This window comes from Ictalurus punctatus, chromosome 22, assembly GCF_001660625.3.
Source record: "Ictalurus punctatus breed USDA103 chromosome 22, Coco_2.0, whole genome shotgun sequence".
Taxonomy (NCBI): domain Eukaryota; kingdom Metazoa; phylum Chordata; class Actinopteri; order Siluriformes; family Ictaluridae; genus Ictalurus; species Ictalurus punctatus.
In genome coordinates, this window is record NC_030437.2 from 6127327 (window position 1) to 6145349 (window position 18023).

Consider the following 18023-nt stretch of genomic DNA (forward strand, 5'->3'; position numbering starts at 1 on the left):
CCTTGTCTGTCTCCTCGTCTGTCACTCACCTTGTCTGTCTCCTTATCACTCCCTCTCCTTGTCTGTCACTCACCTTGTCTGGCTCCTTGTCTCTCCCTCTCCTTGTCTGTCACTCACCTTGTCTGTTCCTCTCCTTGTCTGTCTCCTTGTTTCTCCTTCTCCTTGTCTGTCACTCACCCTCTCTGGGTCCTTGTCTCTCACTCTCCTTGTCTGTCACTCACCTTGTCTGTCTCCTTGTCTCTCCCTCTCCTTGTCTGTCTCCTTATCTCTCCCTCTCCTTGTCTAACCATGACAGTTTTACTTACCTTTGGAGCTAATTAAACTGCTTAACGTTCGGTGGGCTGTAGCGTGCAAAACTATATAATGAGAGTCCCTGTTGCAGGGAAGAGCCTTTTGCCATTTACTCATGAAAAGCTCGAGCCTATATGCTCTTATCCGCACCGCCTCTGGTTTTATGTTTTCCTCCATAGTCACGCAAGGGGCCAATGGTTAAAATAGACAGGGCGTCGGACATGCACCGCTATATATTGTGTCTTCATTTAGCCCTGGGAATTCAGGAGGAGAGAAGTCCTCTGCCTCATCTGCAAACTTTGTCACTATCCATCTTTTTTTTTTTAGTTGACTTCCCTTCCCTTCTTTGCACAGCTATCCACACCCATTTAAGCTGCATTTTTCAAAAGCATTGAGCGGTAGACTTTAGCTGAAAGAGGGTGGTTTCATGACGCTTTAACGTATTGTTTCGCCTTCTTGAGCATCAGTGAATATTTGCACCGTTTGTAATAGTAAGGTACGAGTTCCTCATTGTGAAAAGATGGATTTAGACATCATATAGGTGCTGTTGGAGATTGGTCAAACACACAGATGATGCTGGAAAAGTAAAGAATGTACAGGACCTGCATAATTTTTCTGAAGAACAGTGGACAGTTTAATTGCTCAGGACAAACAAGGGACTCGTGAACATGAACAACTATCACAAAACATAAAAACAGTCGTGGATCATCCAGGTATCGACACACAGTATTGCAGAGTTGATTACATAAATGTTTGGGCATTGACATAGTTAGGGCCCTAGCACTGCTGGTGCGAAGCCACATTGGATCTGCTCCTTTTTCTTCTTCTCTTCTTCTTCTTCTTCTCCTTCTTCTGTTCTCAAATGAATCGCATTTTAGCGGGCCTAAACATACCCGAAAACTTCCGAAACTTTGCAGACGTGTCAGAACCGGTGAAAATTTACATCTGATAGGAATTGCAGAATTGACTGTGGTGCTACGTTTCATCTACATGTACAAAATTAGGTAAACATGTGTAACATGCCAATACGTACAAAATCATCTCTTGAACCCATGCCCTAAACTCAACAGGAAGTCATCCATTTTGATTTTTCTCTTAAATTTTTGCTCAGTTTTTTGCCATTTCCAGGCCTCGTACTTTAACGAACTCCTCCTAGAGATTTCATCAGCTCGGCATCATATTTGGTCAGTCTCATCTAAAGGCATTGACGATGAGAAATTGCGAAGCTTTTGAGTTTTCACTGAATAGAGTGGGTGTGGCGGTCTCACAAATTTCGATGTTTTGCAATAAAAAAGAAGTTGTTATAACTCAAACATACAATGTCCAATCTGATCAAAACTTCACATTTAATAAAAGTCCCGGCCTGAAGACATCTACCTGCCAATAATCAGTTGTAGTCATAGCGCCACCTACTGGCAACAACCATTTTCAGGCCACGTATTTTAACAAACTCCTCCTAGAGATTTCATCCGATCAACATCATATTTGGTCCGTGTAATCTAAACACCTTGGTGATGCTAAGTTGCAAAGCTTTTGAGTTTTTGTTGAAGGGCGTGTACGTCGAGGTCTCACAAATTTTGATGTGAAACTAATCACATTTTTGAGGCATGAACATGCTCGAAAACTCATGAAACTTTGCATACCCCTCAACAGTGGAGAATAATTACATCTGACACAGGTTTTAGAATGGAGTGTGGCAAAATGCCTTGAGAGCGCCACCTACAAAATTTCAACAATATGCTCCTCGCGCTACATTTCAAATACATGTACGAAATTCGGAAAAACATGTGTAATCTGCCAATACATACAAATAAAGTCTCTTGGGCTCATGCCCTAAAGTCAACAGGAAGTCAGCCATTTTTACTTTTCTCCAAAATTTTTACTCAGATTTTGCCATTTCCAGGCCTCTTACTTTAACAAACTCCTCCTAGAGATTTCATCGGATCAACATCATATCCAGTAAGGCTCATTTAAAGGCCTTGTTGATGGTAATTTGCGGAGCTTTTGTTATAACTCAAACATACAATGTCCATTCTGCTCCAAACTTTACAAGTTTGAGAAAAGTTCCGGCCTGAAGACATCTACATGCCATTGTTCACTTATAGTCATAGCGCCACCTGCTGGCAACATGGATTGGCATGTTTTACACTAACTCAGACAATTTTCAATCTGCACCAAACTTCACATATTTGATACGAATCCTGCCCTGAAGACATCTACATTCCAATATTCATTCATCATTATACCACCACCTGCTGGCAACAGGAAGTGACTTGTTTTACACTAATATTCCTAGAAACATATAAAAATATGCCAGCAAATTCTAAACATGGTACCAACATGCTAGAAACATGTTAGTTAGAACATGCTAGCAACACTTAGTTAAGTGCTAAAGCATGCTATTACTGCTATTATAAAGGAAGTTGTTATAACTCAAGCATACAAGGTTCAATCTGCTTCAAACTTCACGTTTGATACGACTATTGGCCTGAGGACATCTACATGCCAATGTTCAGTTATATTCATAGCGAAACCTGCTGACAACATGAACTGACATGTTTTACAATAACTCAGACATACAATGTTCAATCTGCACCAACTTCATATGTTTTATAGTAATTCTGGCCTGAAGACACCTACATGGCAATATTCAGTTATAATCATAGTGCCTGCTGGCAACAGGAACTGTCATGTTTTACATCGTGATACACTGCTAACAACATATTAGTGCTAAAAAAAATGGAATGGCATTCCCCTGGCGGAGCAGCCCCAACGTGCACCTGAGTGCGAGGGCCCGTTCATCGCTGCTTGCAGTTTTAATTATGGTTAGTTTAGCTGTCTCAAACAGTGTATTGGAGTTTACATTAAATAATCAATATATTATTTAATAATTATTTTCATCAACCATTGAAGTCTTCGGGTTTATTCACCCTTACCTGTTTGCCACTAGAGGGCACTTTAGTCTGAAATGTTTTTGAGTTGCTGACCTGACCATCTACTCATTGCCTTGAAAAGGTCAAAGCAATTCGGGAACTCTCACTTCCACTCAATGTTCAGGAATTGAAACATGTACTCAGTGTTTAATTACCTGCGCAAATATATCCCCAATCTGTCAACAGTGGCCAAACCATTATAAGAATTGCTGAGATCAACAATGGCAGGGACAATGGGCCCATCCACAGCAGCAGGCGTTTTAGCACATCAAAGATATTCTGTCCACTTCTCCAGTCCTGAAGTTCTACAATCTACTGCTGTTTCTGCTGATGCAAGCAGTTATCGCCTTGGTGGCGTATTGTTACAACTGCACAATGAAGACTGTAAACCAGTGGCATATTGTTCTCAAAGTCTATCTGAGGGTGAGACAAGGTATGTTGAGATTGAGAAAGAATGTCTGCGAAGCGTTTGGACATGTAAAAATGTGAAACGTAAAGTTCAGTCCTGTCAGATATGCTGTGAGATGAAACCAACACAGCAAAAAGAACCACGCCTCTCAACCTCTCTTCCAGTCAGGCCCTGGAAAAGACTTGCCAAGACTTGTGTGAACATAATAAACACCCTACCTTGTCGTGTCTAATTATTTCTCCAGATTCCTTGAGATACTCCATATGCCAATGACCACCATCTCAGAAGTAGTGTTACAACTAAAAGTATTGGTCCTCAATTTGTAAGTGCTGAATTCCAAACATTTGAAAAAGAATTTGACTCCCAGCACATCACCTCCATTCCACATCACAATCAAGGGAATGAACATGAGGCAAAGTTCCATGCTCACCAAAGACATTGTGGACTTTTTCAATGCATTTCACTAGCCCCATTGTGGATGTTGTGGCTTGGCTTAGCAGATTGTTTACACTTTGGCCACAGACGACGTACATTGGGAATGTGTACAGCTTTCCTTTATCTGTGCTGGCATGAAGTTTCCACAAGCAATTCAGGTGACCAGCAGGGCTGTACGGTATGACATTTGACTGCTATAGCACTCTCTCAAGAATTAGCATATTGAATGTTTCTTCACACATGATGTTTGTATCTGCACCAGTATCAATTGTAAATTTAACTGGTGTTGCTCAGGTGGAAAATTGTATAGTCCATAGTTCATCATTCCTCTGTCAATTTCTTACAGCACCCAGGAAATAAGATGCTTGTGAAACAGTCTCTGCTACTCCCCTCACTTATTACTGTAGACCCACCTTTTTACATTTGTTGCATGTAGATTACACTGCTGGACATTTTCCTTGTTGTTTGTGTTAATTTTGCCACATCTTCTACATTTTGGTTCCCCTTGTTCTATGTCATTTTTTCTTTTAGGTTTCCATTTCAACTTTCCTGTCTGCTGCCTTTCCTTGTGCAACCTCTTGCACTGCAGCGTATGCTTCCCCTTGCTGGTGAACTTGGAGCGCTATCTCCTCACGTTGTCAAACACACTAAATATTTTGGGACAACATAACATCAGACATTAACTACAGTCTATGTGACAGTTCTTTATCGAAATGTCCACGGCTGTGCGATCACAAATGTGTTCCTCTCTGTGTATACCAAAGTCAAAGTGCTCGGATAAGTCATAGAAAGCTCTAATAAAGATTTCAGGCTTTTCACCGGGCCACTGCATTCTTTGATAGAAACAGGTTCGTTCGTAAATCACATTTAGTTTGGGGTAGAAATACTCACTGTATTTTCTTACTACAGTGTCAGATTTCTTCTCTCAGTCTTACTCATTGAAAGTGAATGATTTGAAAATATATTCGTGGGCTTCCTTTCCCAGGACATAAGGGGCAGTCGTGGCTTGGCGGTTAAGGCTCTGGGTTACTGATCTGAAGGTTGGGGATCAAGCCCCAGCACTGCCAAGCTGTCACTATTGGGCCCTTGAGCAAGGCCCTTAACCCTTCCTGCTCCAGGAGCACTGTATCATGGCTGACCCTGCACTCTAACCCCAACTTCCTAACATGCTGGGGTATTCAAAGAAAAGAATTTCACTGTAATGTATATGTGATCAATAAAGTATCATTATAAATCAGTGAGCTGACCTGGACATCACCATCTTCTTTATGCAGTTTTTTTACACTCTGAAAGCACTGAAAATGCTGCTTCCACTTCATTTGGTCAATCAAACGCAAAACTCTCCGGAGGATTGAATGTAGGCAGACTTTCTAGGCTGTATGTTCCTCAATTGCTTCTGACACCATATAATGGTCTTCAATATACAACCTTGGTTAACAGAACTGCAACAACAACTAAAGACACTTAATAAACTAATCACGTGGTCATGCATTCTCTTAAAGGCATACACACGTGACTAGGGTTGCATGTATACTGGTACTATGGTAGTATCCTGATACTAAAACTTTAAAATAATGCTGATGCAACTGTATTTTTAATCGGTACTCTTTTCAATACAGTATTACGATAAGTAATGTTGTGTGTGCGGCAGTTAATACTATTTTCGTTAAAACGACACATCTCACTGCTTTTGCTGAATACACAAAGTTCCGTGACACTTCATTTAACCTAAATTATTAACCTTAATCTTTAAAGGTTTCCTGTTGGCTAGTCAGCAAGTATTAGAACATTAGACTAACTGCTGTGTGTAAATACTAAAATTAGCTGAAGAAAGCTAACGTTATGCTAACTGCTGTGTTTAATTCTAAAATTAGCCATGCTTGCTAGTAAACGTGCTAACGTTTCCAACTAGATTTTTAAAAAATTTCCAAATTCAATAATTTATTCCTAATGTTGTGTTCATTCTTAGTTCTCTGTAGACAATTTACATTTGCATGATTTCATTTCTCTAGGGAACAATAGATTAAATATGTGACACATTGAATTAGTTGTTTGCCAATTGTATCATTGTTTTTGAGTTTTTCCAATAGCCAGTTATTCATTCTCATTATTAAAGTATTCAGAGGAAAATTCGGTTTGTCTGTTTTCATTTATATCTATATATTTCTGTAAATTTGGTTCATTTTGTAGATTTGAATTTTTAATTAGCATATTGTGTGGCATTGTGATACTCCTTGGTATCGTAATACTTCAGCTGGTTAGTATCGTAAGAAATGTATGTGGTATCGTGACAACCCTACACATGACAAGGATAACACATCTACCCACCAAATTCTCCAGAAAAACAAGGCCATGCTCTGAGATTTGGAGCAAGGCTACATCAGACCCTCCACTTACAGTGGTGGTCACTAATGAAGTACATTTGATTCAGTACTGCACTTAATAACTTTTTTCAAGTTTCCTTACTATATTAAAGTATTTGTAGTTTTTGCAGACTTTATACTTGTACTCCACTACATCTCAAAGCAAAGAAAAAACTTACTTTCACTCCATTGCTTTCTTCAATATGTCAGTTGTTACTTAGCACTCTGAACTGGGCGGGCTAAAATATATAAACAAGACACATTTTCAAACTGAAGCAAAGTAATAATAGCAACTTTTAATTGACTAAGCATTGGCATAAAATTCCCACTCAAATGTCCTATAAAAACAGTACTTCTCTACAAATAGAGATGAACCAATTATTGTACATAGGGGTGGAAAAAGTGAAGCCAATATGTCTCTGAGGCCCTTTTGTGGCTGGCTGCAGTAAAATTTTTAACCATGCTCATTCCAGTATAAGTGAAAGGAGAGCAAGCCAAATTTACATTAATTTCCCCACCAATAATTTTTGGAAAAATTGTTCTGTTGATTTTACTAGTTCAGTTGACCCTTAATATCTCCCCCAGTATTTTTCATTTCGATGAATACATTTTATTGGAGTTATCTGATAATAAATATAAGGGTCATGGTTGATGACATGATTGACAGTTGAGCCTCATGAATACACTTGATGATTCTGAAGCGATTTTTCACAATTTTTCTGGTATGTTGCTCGTTTAAATGTCTAAGCTATCTCAACCTACCGATTTTGTTTATGGCATCAAAGTGATAGCATAAACCATGGCAGCTAACAGTAGCTAAATTACAAATAATAATAATTTGTGAAGAATTTACCTTAGATAATACTCAAAGGAGCTTGGTAAGGTGAGCCACTCACTCCTTTTTAAATGAACTTCACTGACAGAATGGGTGGAGCGAAAAAGAGCACTTGTCTGTTCAGATGAGCAACTTACTGCAGGTGACAGAGCTAGATGAAAATCATTATCAAAATCATTATTTTCTTCAAAAATATGTTGTGTTGATTGTAAATGTTGACTGCTGTTTACCAGTATATTTTCAGTTGGTACGTTAGTTACTTACATTATTTTGATTAAGATGATCATTCCAACCATCTTAAACCGCTTACCCCTTTTCAGGGTCGCGGGAGCCTATCCCAGGAAGCATCGGGTACAAGGCGGGGTACACCCTGGACAGGGTGCCAATCCATCGCAGGGCACAATCACATACACACTCACACACCCATTCATACACTACGGACACTTTAGACACACCAATCAGCCTACCATGCATGTCTTTGGACTGGGGGAGGAAACCGGAGTACCCGGAGGAAACCCCTGCAGCACGGGGAGAACATGCAAACTCCGCACACACATGGACCCGGCGGGCATCGAACCCCAGACAAGGCGAACGTGCTAACCACTAAGCCACCATGCGCCCCTTATTGCATATCACATTTTACAAAGGAAAGGGGGAAGGTACTTCCCTTCAGCACACACTCTCATTGGTTATTGAAGGCTATGTACAGGACATGGAAGCTCTTATTGGTTCAAATGAGGTGTAACTCGAAAGGTCCAGTGGCCATTTCGAAGGAAAGACATTAGGAATATTCACAAGCGAACCAAAATTATAATGGAGAATACATGAAAGATTAGGCACATCTGGCAGTAATTTCGAATGACACAGCAACAGTCCATGGGTGTTTACTGATGTAATAATGTGTTTTGGACTAAATATTTTTACATGATTGAATTGTTTTACACCTTTGCAAATATAGCAAGACTATTATGAGGCTTCATAAATGAGTTGCCTCAATTTTGTTTGTTGTATGTTGGTGGTCTGACAGAGTGTTACGCCACCGCTGGCAGATGGCACTGCGGCACGGCCTCGGACTGGACACGTGACTTTGTTTTGGTTCGCTCGCTTCCTGCTTGAGCAATGGGTTAAGTTTAAGTATGTCTTTAATTTGCCCCAGGTGTCCATGCTTTAGTTTGATTATGTTTGCTATTTAAACCCCTCGGTGGCTGCGCACTGCACGCAGTATAATAGTTTGCATAGTTTGTTACGTTAGTTATGTCTAACAAGTACAATGATATGTGTTAACATTGTAGCAGGCATGTGTAGTATTCTAGCAGTCGTAGCTTCGTTTCCAGTGTTCAAGTAAAGACAGTATAGACCGTGCTTCCTGTGTTTTGTTTGTTTGACTATTAATAAAGACTTTGATCTGCACCTGCATCCGCTCCAGTCCCGTTCCGTGACAGAATACTGCGCCACAAACGCGGAAGCAGCAGATCAACATAAGCACCGAGTTGGGCCGAGCATTCTGGGAAAGGAGTAGGCGCATCGACGAAACACTGGCTCAGATCGATCGCCGGCTAGCACAACGGGAGCTGCTGCAGTAAGCCGGCCCGTGCGCCACGTCGCCACCCGCGCAATTTCCCACGCCCCCGCTGCCGGAGACCTACGCTGCGCTGCAACAAAGCTTCCCACACTCCTGGAGCCTCCCACTGCAGGGGAAATTATACTACACCATGCAGATAGCAAAGCTACTCGAACTCCTGGAGCTTCCCACTGTAGGGGAATTATACTACGCCATGCAGCCAGCAAAGCTACCCGACCTCCTGGAGCCTCCCACTGCAGGGGAATTATACTACGCCATGCAGCCAGCAAAGCTTCCCAACCTCCTGGATCCTCCCACTGCAGGGGAATTGCACCATGCTGCCCAGCCCGGAACCAAAGGCTGAATACAACTTTTTTTGGGGGGGGGGGGGGGGGGGGGGGGGCAACGACGACAGCAGAGCTCCAGCCTGAGGCCTACGGGGAGGCCTCAGCTGTGGAGCTCCCGCCTGAGGTCAACATGGCGACCTCAGAGCTGGAGCGTGAGGCCTATGGGGAGGTCTCGGCTGTGGAGCTCCTGCACAGCGAAGAAGCTGTCCTGCTGCCCTGCCCAGGGGCGGCATCCAGTGTCCCAGTGCCGCCATCCCAGTGCCGCCGGGGGCGGCATCCAGTGTCCTAGTGCCGCCGGGGGGCGGTGCCCTGACTTTCAGTCCCGCGGGGGGTGGTGCTCCGCCAGTCTGCTGCCCGGCGGAGGCCGCCTCATTTTCCGTGGCAGCAAGTGTCAGCTTTCACGGCGTCCCAGGATCCCCGTTGGAGGAGGTTTTTGGCGCTCCGGGAGAGGCGCCTTTGAGGGGGATTCTGTTTTTGCGGCACAGCCTCAGACTGGACATGTGACTTTGTTTTGGTTCGCTCGCTTCCAGCTTGAGCACTGGGTTAAGTTTAAGTATGTCTTTAATTTGCCCCGGGAGTCCATGCTTTAGTTTGATTATGTTTGCTATTTAAACCCCTCGGTGGCTGCGCACTGCACGCAGTATTATAGTTTGTTACGTTAGTTATGTCTAACGAGTACAATGATAGGTGTTAACGTTGTAGCAGGCATGTGTAGCATGCTAGCGGTCTTAGCTTCGTGTCCAGTGTCAAGAAAAGCTAGTATAGACCGCGCTCCCTGTGTTTTGTTTGTTTGACTATTAATAAAGACCTTGACTGTAGCTGCTGTTGTGATTTATATGTGATTTAACGGTTTAAATCAATCGAATCACAAGAATCTTAGCTTTCTAAAGATCACATGAGTACCTTTGTACACACAGAAGCTGTGACATAGCATAGTTTTGCAGTAAACAATGCGCTGCCAGAATTTTTACCTGACGCAGCTGCACAAAATGGGATTTATTTAAAAAATGCATTTTACTTAATGTTGTTTTATTAATAATAAATTTGTAATGAAAATAATGTAACGTGTTATACCCAACTCTGGTAACCAGTAATAAATTAAACAAAGTCCATATTTGGTGTGATAATTTTTACATTTTTAAAAATACACTCTAAAAAACACTGGGTTAAAAACAACCCAAATTGTGTTATTTTTAGCCCAATGGCTGGGTAAATATAGGACAGAACACATTTTGAACATTAATTTTAACCCAGCAAATGGGTTGTTTTAACCCCAGAGGATAGTTTAATTTTTACAAAAAGCTGGGTTAATTTTAATTCATAAATGGGTTAATATTATCAAGGTTATTTTTACCCTTTGAAAATGTCAAATATACAACATTATAAACAAAATATGTCAACATGGTATCTCCTTTATTTATTCCCAAGAAGGTGTTCAGAAATGTATTGCTACAGCTGCGAAAGTAGTGTTTATATACAGACTTTGAAGTAAATGACTCAAATAAGTCATATATTTTAGACGAACATGTCAGCTTTTGATCAAAGGAGACGTTTATTGGAAGTCACATGCTGCTGCTGAAGATGGCCCCACATGATGCAGCTTAAAGACCATTGAGATTGCTGAGGATGGTACCACTTTAGGTACGTGTAGTGTGGGTGTGTTATTGAGGCCATATATGGATGCATAGTGTGGGTGTGTTATTGAGTCCATATATGGACGCGTAGTGTGAGTGTGTTATTGAGTCTATGTCCATATACAGATGCATAGTGTTGGTATATTATTGAGTCCATATACGGACGTGTAGTGTTGGTGTGTTATTGAGTCCATATATGGACGCGTAGTGTGGGTGTGTTATTGACTCCATATATGGACACATACTGTGGGTGTGTTATTGAGTCCATATATGGATGCGTAGTGTGGGTGTGTTATTGAGTCCATATACGGATGTGTAGTGTGGGTGTGTTATTGAGTCCATGTCCATATACAGATGAGTAATGTTCGTATGTCATTGAGTCCATATACGGACGCGTAGTGTGGGTGTGTTATTGAGTCCATATATGGAAGCGTAGTGTGGGTGTATTATTGAGTTCATATATGGACACGTAGTGTGGGTGTATTATTGAGTCCATATACGGACGTGTAGTGTGATAGTGTTATTGAGTCCATATATGGATGCGTAGTTTGGGTGTATTATTGAGTCCATATATGGACGCGTAGTGTGGGTGTGTTATTGAGTCCATATATGGATGCGTAGTGTGGGTGTGTGGAACTTGAGTGCATGTGAGTGTATGTGTGTTAACATATTAATGAGGGATTAAGGTTTGAATACGTTTTAGATAAAAGTGAAAAGCATTCAAGGGACATTGGAAAAGTGTTTTCTTCCAGTGAGTAATATTGTTTGGTCATTTTTCTGGTTGTTGTCGATGTGATCCAGAAAAGGAGACTGAAAGTATGTTACACAGTGGAAAGGTTTTCCCAGTTACTTGGAGTGTCAATAGTTAGACTTGGGAAATTATTCATTTGTGTGTTATTGAGTCCATATATGGACGTGTAGTATGGGCGTGTTATCGAGTCAATATGTGGACGCCTTGAGTGGGCGTGTTATTGAGTCCATATATGGACGTGTAGTGTGGGCATGTTATCGTGTCAATATGTGGACGCGTTGAGTGGGTGTGTTATTGAGTCCATGTATGGATGTGTAGTGTGGGTGTGTTATTGAGTCAATATGTGGACGCGTTGATTGGGCGTGTTATTGAGTCCATATATGGACACGCAGCTTGGGTGTGTTATTGAGTGCATACCTGGACGCGTAGTGTGGGTGTGTTATTGAGTCCATGTCCATATATGGACGTGTAGTGTGGGTGTGTTATTGACTCCATGTCCATATATGGACGCGTAGTGTGGGTGTGTTATTGAGTCCATGTCCATATATGGATGCGTAGTGTGGGTGTGTTATTGAGTGCATATATGGACGCATAGTGTGGGTTTGTAGAACTTGAGTGCATGTGAGTGTATGTGTGTTAACATGTTAATGAGGGATTAAAGTTTGAATGCGTTTTAGATAAAAGTGAAAAGCATTCAAGGGGCATTGGAAAAGTGTTTTCTTCCAGTGAGTAATATTGTTTGGTCATTCTTCTAGTTGTTGTCGACGTGATCCAGAAAAGAAGACTGGAGGTACATTACCTGGTGGAAAAGTTTTTCCAATTATTTGGAGTGTCAGTAGTTAGATTTGGGAAATTATTCATTGTCATAAAGAATAATGAAACTCATGCTTGTCAAACATAGATTTGGCTTATTTTTCTTGGATAATGAAAGCTGAGAGGTCCCTAATGTTATATAATTTAATGTACATGAAATGTGTATAAAGTTTTTTAAATTGTGGAGATTGGTTGTTTTGTTTTCAAACCCATCTTTTATCCTTTCTTGTGCTCTAGGTCAGAAATCTGTTAACAAAGCTCGTCCAAAAAAAAAAAAAAAACAAGCTCGTCCAGAATCAAGGGTATGTAAACTTTTGAACGGGGTAATTTTTTAAAATAAATTTAGCTATTATCTTGTCTTGTGGACTGTTAATTGTTTTAGGACAGTGAATAATCATTTTAATCCTTTTTTAATCTGGTAGTTTAAAAATATTTTAAAACTTTTGCAAAATATGTTTTATGTGCATTAAATTAAAAGCAGAACTTTATGTTGGACTGATTGAGATCAACTTTTTGGGGTTTATAATATTTAATTGTAATTACAACTTGATTAAATGATGATTTTTTGTAAATGTGTGGTGTAAAGGTTTAAATGCATTAAACACTAACTAAGCCCAATATGCAACAGTCCTGCTTTAATCCCAATTATAAACCACGGTGTTTAATGCAAGCACTGTAACACAAAACAAAACATAGACATGTTTATGAATGAACATTAAAAATCATTCAACTACTATATATATATATATATATATATATATATATATATATATATATATATATATATATATATATATATATATATAAAATACTAGGGAAAGAAATATTACTGAAGATGAAAGAATGAATGCATTTCAGAAACATTCATTACAAATGAACAGCCTCCATATTAGTTTCAGCAAAGTAAAGATAGGTGACTGAGTTTTTAAAAAATTTTTATTTAGAATTTAGAACTTCGAATGTATTGCGTCACAATAGCAAAAAACCCTATATAAGAGCAGACTCGTCTAACTACAACAGCTGCTGATCTGCTTCATTTACATCTCGAACTTTCACCGTACGCAGTGGCGCAGGAAAACTGGATGGAACATCTGTTCGGAGCAGGAGAAACGGAGCCTACTTTCGGTGACAGGTATGTGGACTCCACACGCGACTATGTGAGCAGGGGAGATATTAGAAACAGATATAGGAGACAAGTATATGACTGTGTGTACAACTAAATACAGAACTGAAATAGGAAAAAAAATTCTTTGTTTTTTAATATAATTTCCTAAAGTATAAAACTGTAATGCAAACGATTATCAGCTGGATACAGTATTCCCCTCATAACACTGACTACGTTTACATGGACAGCAGTAATCTAATTATTGACCTTATTCTAAGACAATATTCTGATTAAAGTGTTTACATGAGTTGCTTTTAGAATATTCCTTTCATGTCCCTGTTTTACATGTTATAGAACACAGATCGATTAACGGCACACGCCATTACGTCACCGAGCCATATTGTCCGACGAATTTCACGTATCAACATACAGTTGGTCTTCGTTATGGTACCATATACAGTTTTGGGCATTTCAATTTTAATTTTTACGAACGCTTCAAGTGCAGTTATTTATTTGTCATGCTGTACGTGCAAAGCTACTGCTTGTAGCTGTGGGCTGCGTCCCAAACCGCATCTGTAATACCGTCTGTAATAGACGTCGATAATGTGACTAAAACAGGAGTACTCCACATGTCTTAATTCGATTTGTGTTTACTTCGAGTATAACTTTAATCAGATTAATATAATAAAAAATTGCTGTTTACATGGTAGTTTCTTAATAAGAGTATTGTCTTAATCGGGTTAATATTGGATTATTGTTGTCCATGTAAACATACTGACTGACTTCATGTACACACAGGCAGACACACATAGCAGGCTGCTACACTAAATGTTTTGGGCATTGACATAGTTATAGGTAGGCTATCTATAGTCTATATTGGTTCAATAGGTGGGGGTAATGCTGTCCAGAAGAGTGCCTCTGTAGGTGTATAAAGTTAGCCCACCCCCCAAATTAGATGTAGATTTTGCACTGTACAGCTCTGCTCTAAACGCGTGCTGTGGTTTATGGCTCTTTTGAATCCGTTTACAGTTCCAAGGCAGTCACGTGGCCGCAGGCGTCATTGGTCACGTGTTTATGGCAGAAGGAATCAAACACTCAAAGTAAGTTGTTGTATTTTTAGACACACACCTCGGAGAGCTCAGTGTCAAGGGTGACGTCACAAGAACGTACTGTCCCTCACAAGACATCATTAGGTAAGCGATTATTTGTTGTATTATTTCGATTGTGCAAACTCGCTTTTCCGGGTCCAACCATTCTTATTTGTTCTCTAGTGAAACGCCTAATGAACACACCATGTCGGATCCCTGCACCTCGACTGGCTGGTGCAGGTCAGATAACCGACTACCTTTACATCAGCAGCGGCAAGACGGCCAAAGACAGCTCGGTTTTAACTCGCCTCAAAATCAACTGCATCATTAACGCTACACATGAGATGGACGCGATGTGCATTCCTTCTGTTGAATATCTTCATGTGCCGGTCGCTGACTCTCCTGCAGCTCAACTCCAAGAATATTTTGACATCGTCGCAGACAAAATACACGCGGTTAGTGCGCAGCGCGGTCGAGTGTTAGTACACTGCTGTGCAGGCGTGAGCCGTTCCGCGACGCTTTGTCTCGCCTACCTCCTGAAATATCGCGATATGTCGCTGATGGACGCGCACGCGCTGGTCAGGGCCTGCAGGCCAATCATTCGACCTAACTGCGGTTTCTGGAAACAGCTAATTGATTACGAGCTCAATTTACGTGGAACGAATTCTGTAATGATGGTGGCTTCACCCTTGGGACAAATTCCAGACGTGTATGAGAAGAACACTAGAAACTTTATACCAGTTTAAAACTGGCATAGCCTCTAAATGCCACCTGTTGAAATTTTATGCAGTTTAGTGATGTTTTACAAAAAAAAAATAGTTTATATGAAAATACATTCATTCATTCCTATTCAGTAATCTCCTTTCTTTCTCTAGTGTTTTAAATGACCATTCCCTAGTCTTTGGTAAATTACTGATTTACCAAAGGATGGCAAATGTGAATCATCACAATGTTCACCTGGTTTAACTTGTATTTCATGTATGCTTTTATGTAATTCATGTATGTAACATATTTTCTGCCATATATTCCCTGAAACAGTTGAAAAACAGATGTTTTCAAATTCAGCTACTGTTTGTTGTCCTTTGTGTCTGAAGTACTTGCGATATTAAAGGTGAGGTCAGGGATTCATAAGTAAGCATTATTATGTTATTTGGCAATGTTTTCATATTCCATCAACTGTTCAGAGGGGATTACAAATCGTCTAAGAATAGACAATCTCTTGGGTCCATTCCAGAAAGCATCCATTGAAAGTTATCTTGATAACCTCTTCAGTGTATATATGCATATCCAGTTATATATAAATTTGTCTTTTACCCTTCTGGTTTTCTTTAATGCACATTGAATGTTGTAGCCTTTTTCAGATGGTGAATATCTTGGATAAGGTTATTGGACATGTAATTTTGTTTTTTATTTAATAAAGTATTTAAGTCTAAAAACTGCATAATTGATCAGTATTCATACACACACACTACACATTTTTCAGAGTGCACGCTACATATGTTAACAAGGTACACCTGTGTTAACTTTAAATACACTTGTGTCCAATTGTATAAATATCTCTGGATTTAGGAAGTCTCATAGCTAAAATGGCAGATCAGATCAATCCAGCTGTCATGAAGACCAAAGAACTGTGCATGAAGCTTAAAGATGAAGTTGTTAGGAGGCAAAGATAGAGAAGGTTATTAAATCATTGCCAGTGTTTGAACCTTTGAGCACTGTGAAAGCCATTACAACAAAGTGGGGAAAAATATGGCACAACCCAGTCACCACTATGATCAGGCCAAACTGAAAGCTTGGAAGAAGGGCAATTGTCAGAGAAGTGTCCAAGAGTCCAACACTGAAGGCATTACAGATCTCACTGGCTGAAACTAGAACCTGTGCAGACCTCAAAAACATCAGCTCTACTCGGATCTGTCCTCTATGGAACAGTGGCCAGAGGAAGCCACTTTTTTCAAAATTGAAAATACTAGATAAAGAATTCAGACTATAAATTTAAAACCAGACAGTCTTATAACGAACTCTGTTGATAATAATATAGCAATATCTGATCAACAATTAGAATGTTTTACTCCCCTTAGAGAGACAGAACTAATTTAATTAATTTCTTCATCAAAATCATCAACTTATATGTTAGATACCTTACCCATATGTTTCTTCAAACAGATTATTCCAGAAGTAATCATACCCTTCTAAAAATAATAAATTCTTCCTGATTAAAATGATAAATTATTATTAATTATTCTGATTAAAAAACCTGACTGCCAGCTATAGGCCAATATCAAACCTCCCCTTTATCTCCCAGATCTGAGAAAAGGTTGTAGCACTGCAGCTATGCTCATACCTACATATGAATAACATTCCTGAAATGTGTCTGTCAGAATTTTCAGTAGGCCTCATCATAGCACAGAGACAGTGCAGGTTGAAGTAGTATACGACCTACTACTAGCCTCTGATCAGGGTTGTGTCTCCTTGCTTGGGTACTTGACACAATCAGTTCATAGATGTAAACAGTGACTTCATGCATGCCAATACACTAATTATACCTTTAAGTGGTAGTATAAGGGGCAATGACATGTTTTGTCTCTGACAGAGACACTGTAGTGATGACACATGAGGTTATGACACTACCGTACATTTCACAGCTGTAATTAGGGGCCCAATTTGCATAGACAATGTAGTGATTCACTTAAATATACACGTAAACCGACTCCACTATTTTATTTCCCCAACTTTGGTGAGAATTCAGGAGTGGTACATTACACTACTTGCCACTATTACAGAACCAGTTAGCTAAATGTACAAATGAAATACCAGGGTATTCCCCATGGAAAGCACACATGGTTTTGAAATCACAAATTCCACATGGTTTTGTTTGCTTTGTATGTTTTATTTTAAGATCTTGTCACATGACAGTACAAGTGAAACCAAGTTAGTGCAAGAGCTGTTTGTGAGCCACTTCCTTTTTCCACTACATTAAAATTTGTATTTGCAAATTGCCATGGTATAAACAGAATAACACACTTTACTGTATTAAGATAATAAGCCACGCCAGGGCGGTGTTCCACAGACCAGCATGAAGCATCCAGTGTGAAGCCTGTAGCTCAGAGGTTGGGAACGTTTTCAGCTGGCAGTGCCATAAAAGCCAAACAAGTCTTTAAAGATTTTTTCTTTAATGAGCCAGAGAAAAGTTAACATATTTTTGACGTTTTATATATGTCTTCTTCTTATTATAGTTATTATCTTTACTATTATTGCATAGTTATAAAAAGTGGTAATGTAATAAAGGCCATTTCCTATGTTTCGTACTTGACCCAACAGCCTGCAGTTCATCTAATAGGCCTGTAGGTGGCACTTGGACCAACTATGATAGTTTCATCAAATGGTAATCAATATAAGATGCAGTAGGTAAGTCAGAGTAAATTGAGCACTACTTACCGTTAATGCGACTTCCAAATAGC

The 18023-nt window shown here is 39.9% G+C and overlaps 1 protein-coding gene across 2 annotated transcripts; it reads left to right on the plus strand.

Moving 5' to 3' along the window:
- Positions 1-13337: 13337 nt before the first annotated feature.
- Positions 13338-15999, plus strand: zgc:153044 (dual specificity protein phosphatase family protein). 2 transcript variants are annotated; one of them, XM_017451261.3, is made up of 3 exons: positions 13338-13504; positions 14598-14670; positions 14749-15999. In XM_017451261.3, the coding sequence occupies exon 3, from the start codon at positions 14760-14762 to the stop codon at positions 15309-15311; it is 552 nt and encodes a 183-aa protein (XP_017306750.1). In that variant the 5' UTR covers positions 13338-13504; positions 14598-14670; positions 14749-14759; the 3' UTR covers positions 15312-15999. The 2 variants fall into 2 exon arrangements, with proteins under 2 accessions (XP_017306750.1, XP_017306749.1); XM_017451260.3 differs by having other exon boundaries at positions 13339-13504; positions 14507-14670.
- Positions 16000-18023: the final 2024 nt, after the last annotated feature.

Bases quoted from the DNA above. Each gene is read 5' to 3' on its own strand.
- zgc:153044 (XM_017451261.3), top strand. From the start codon at position 14,760: ATGAACACACCATGTCGGATCCCTGCACCTCGACTGGCTGGTGCAGGT.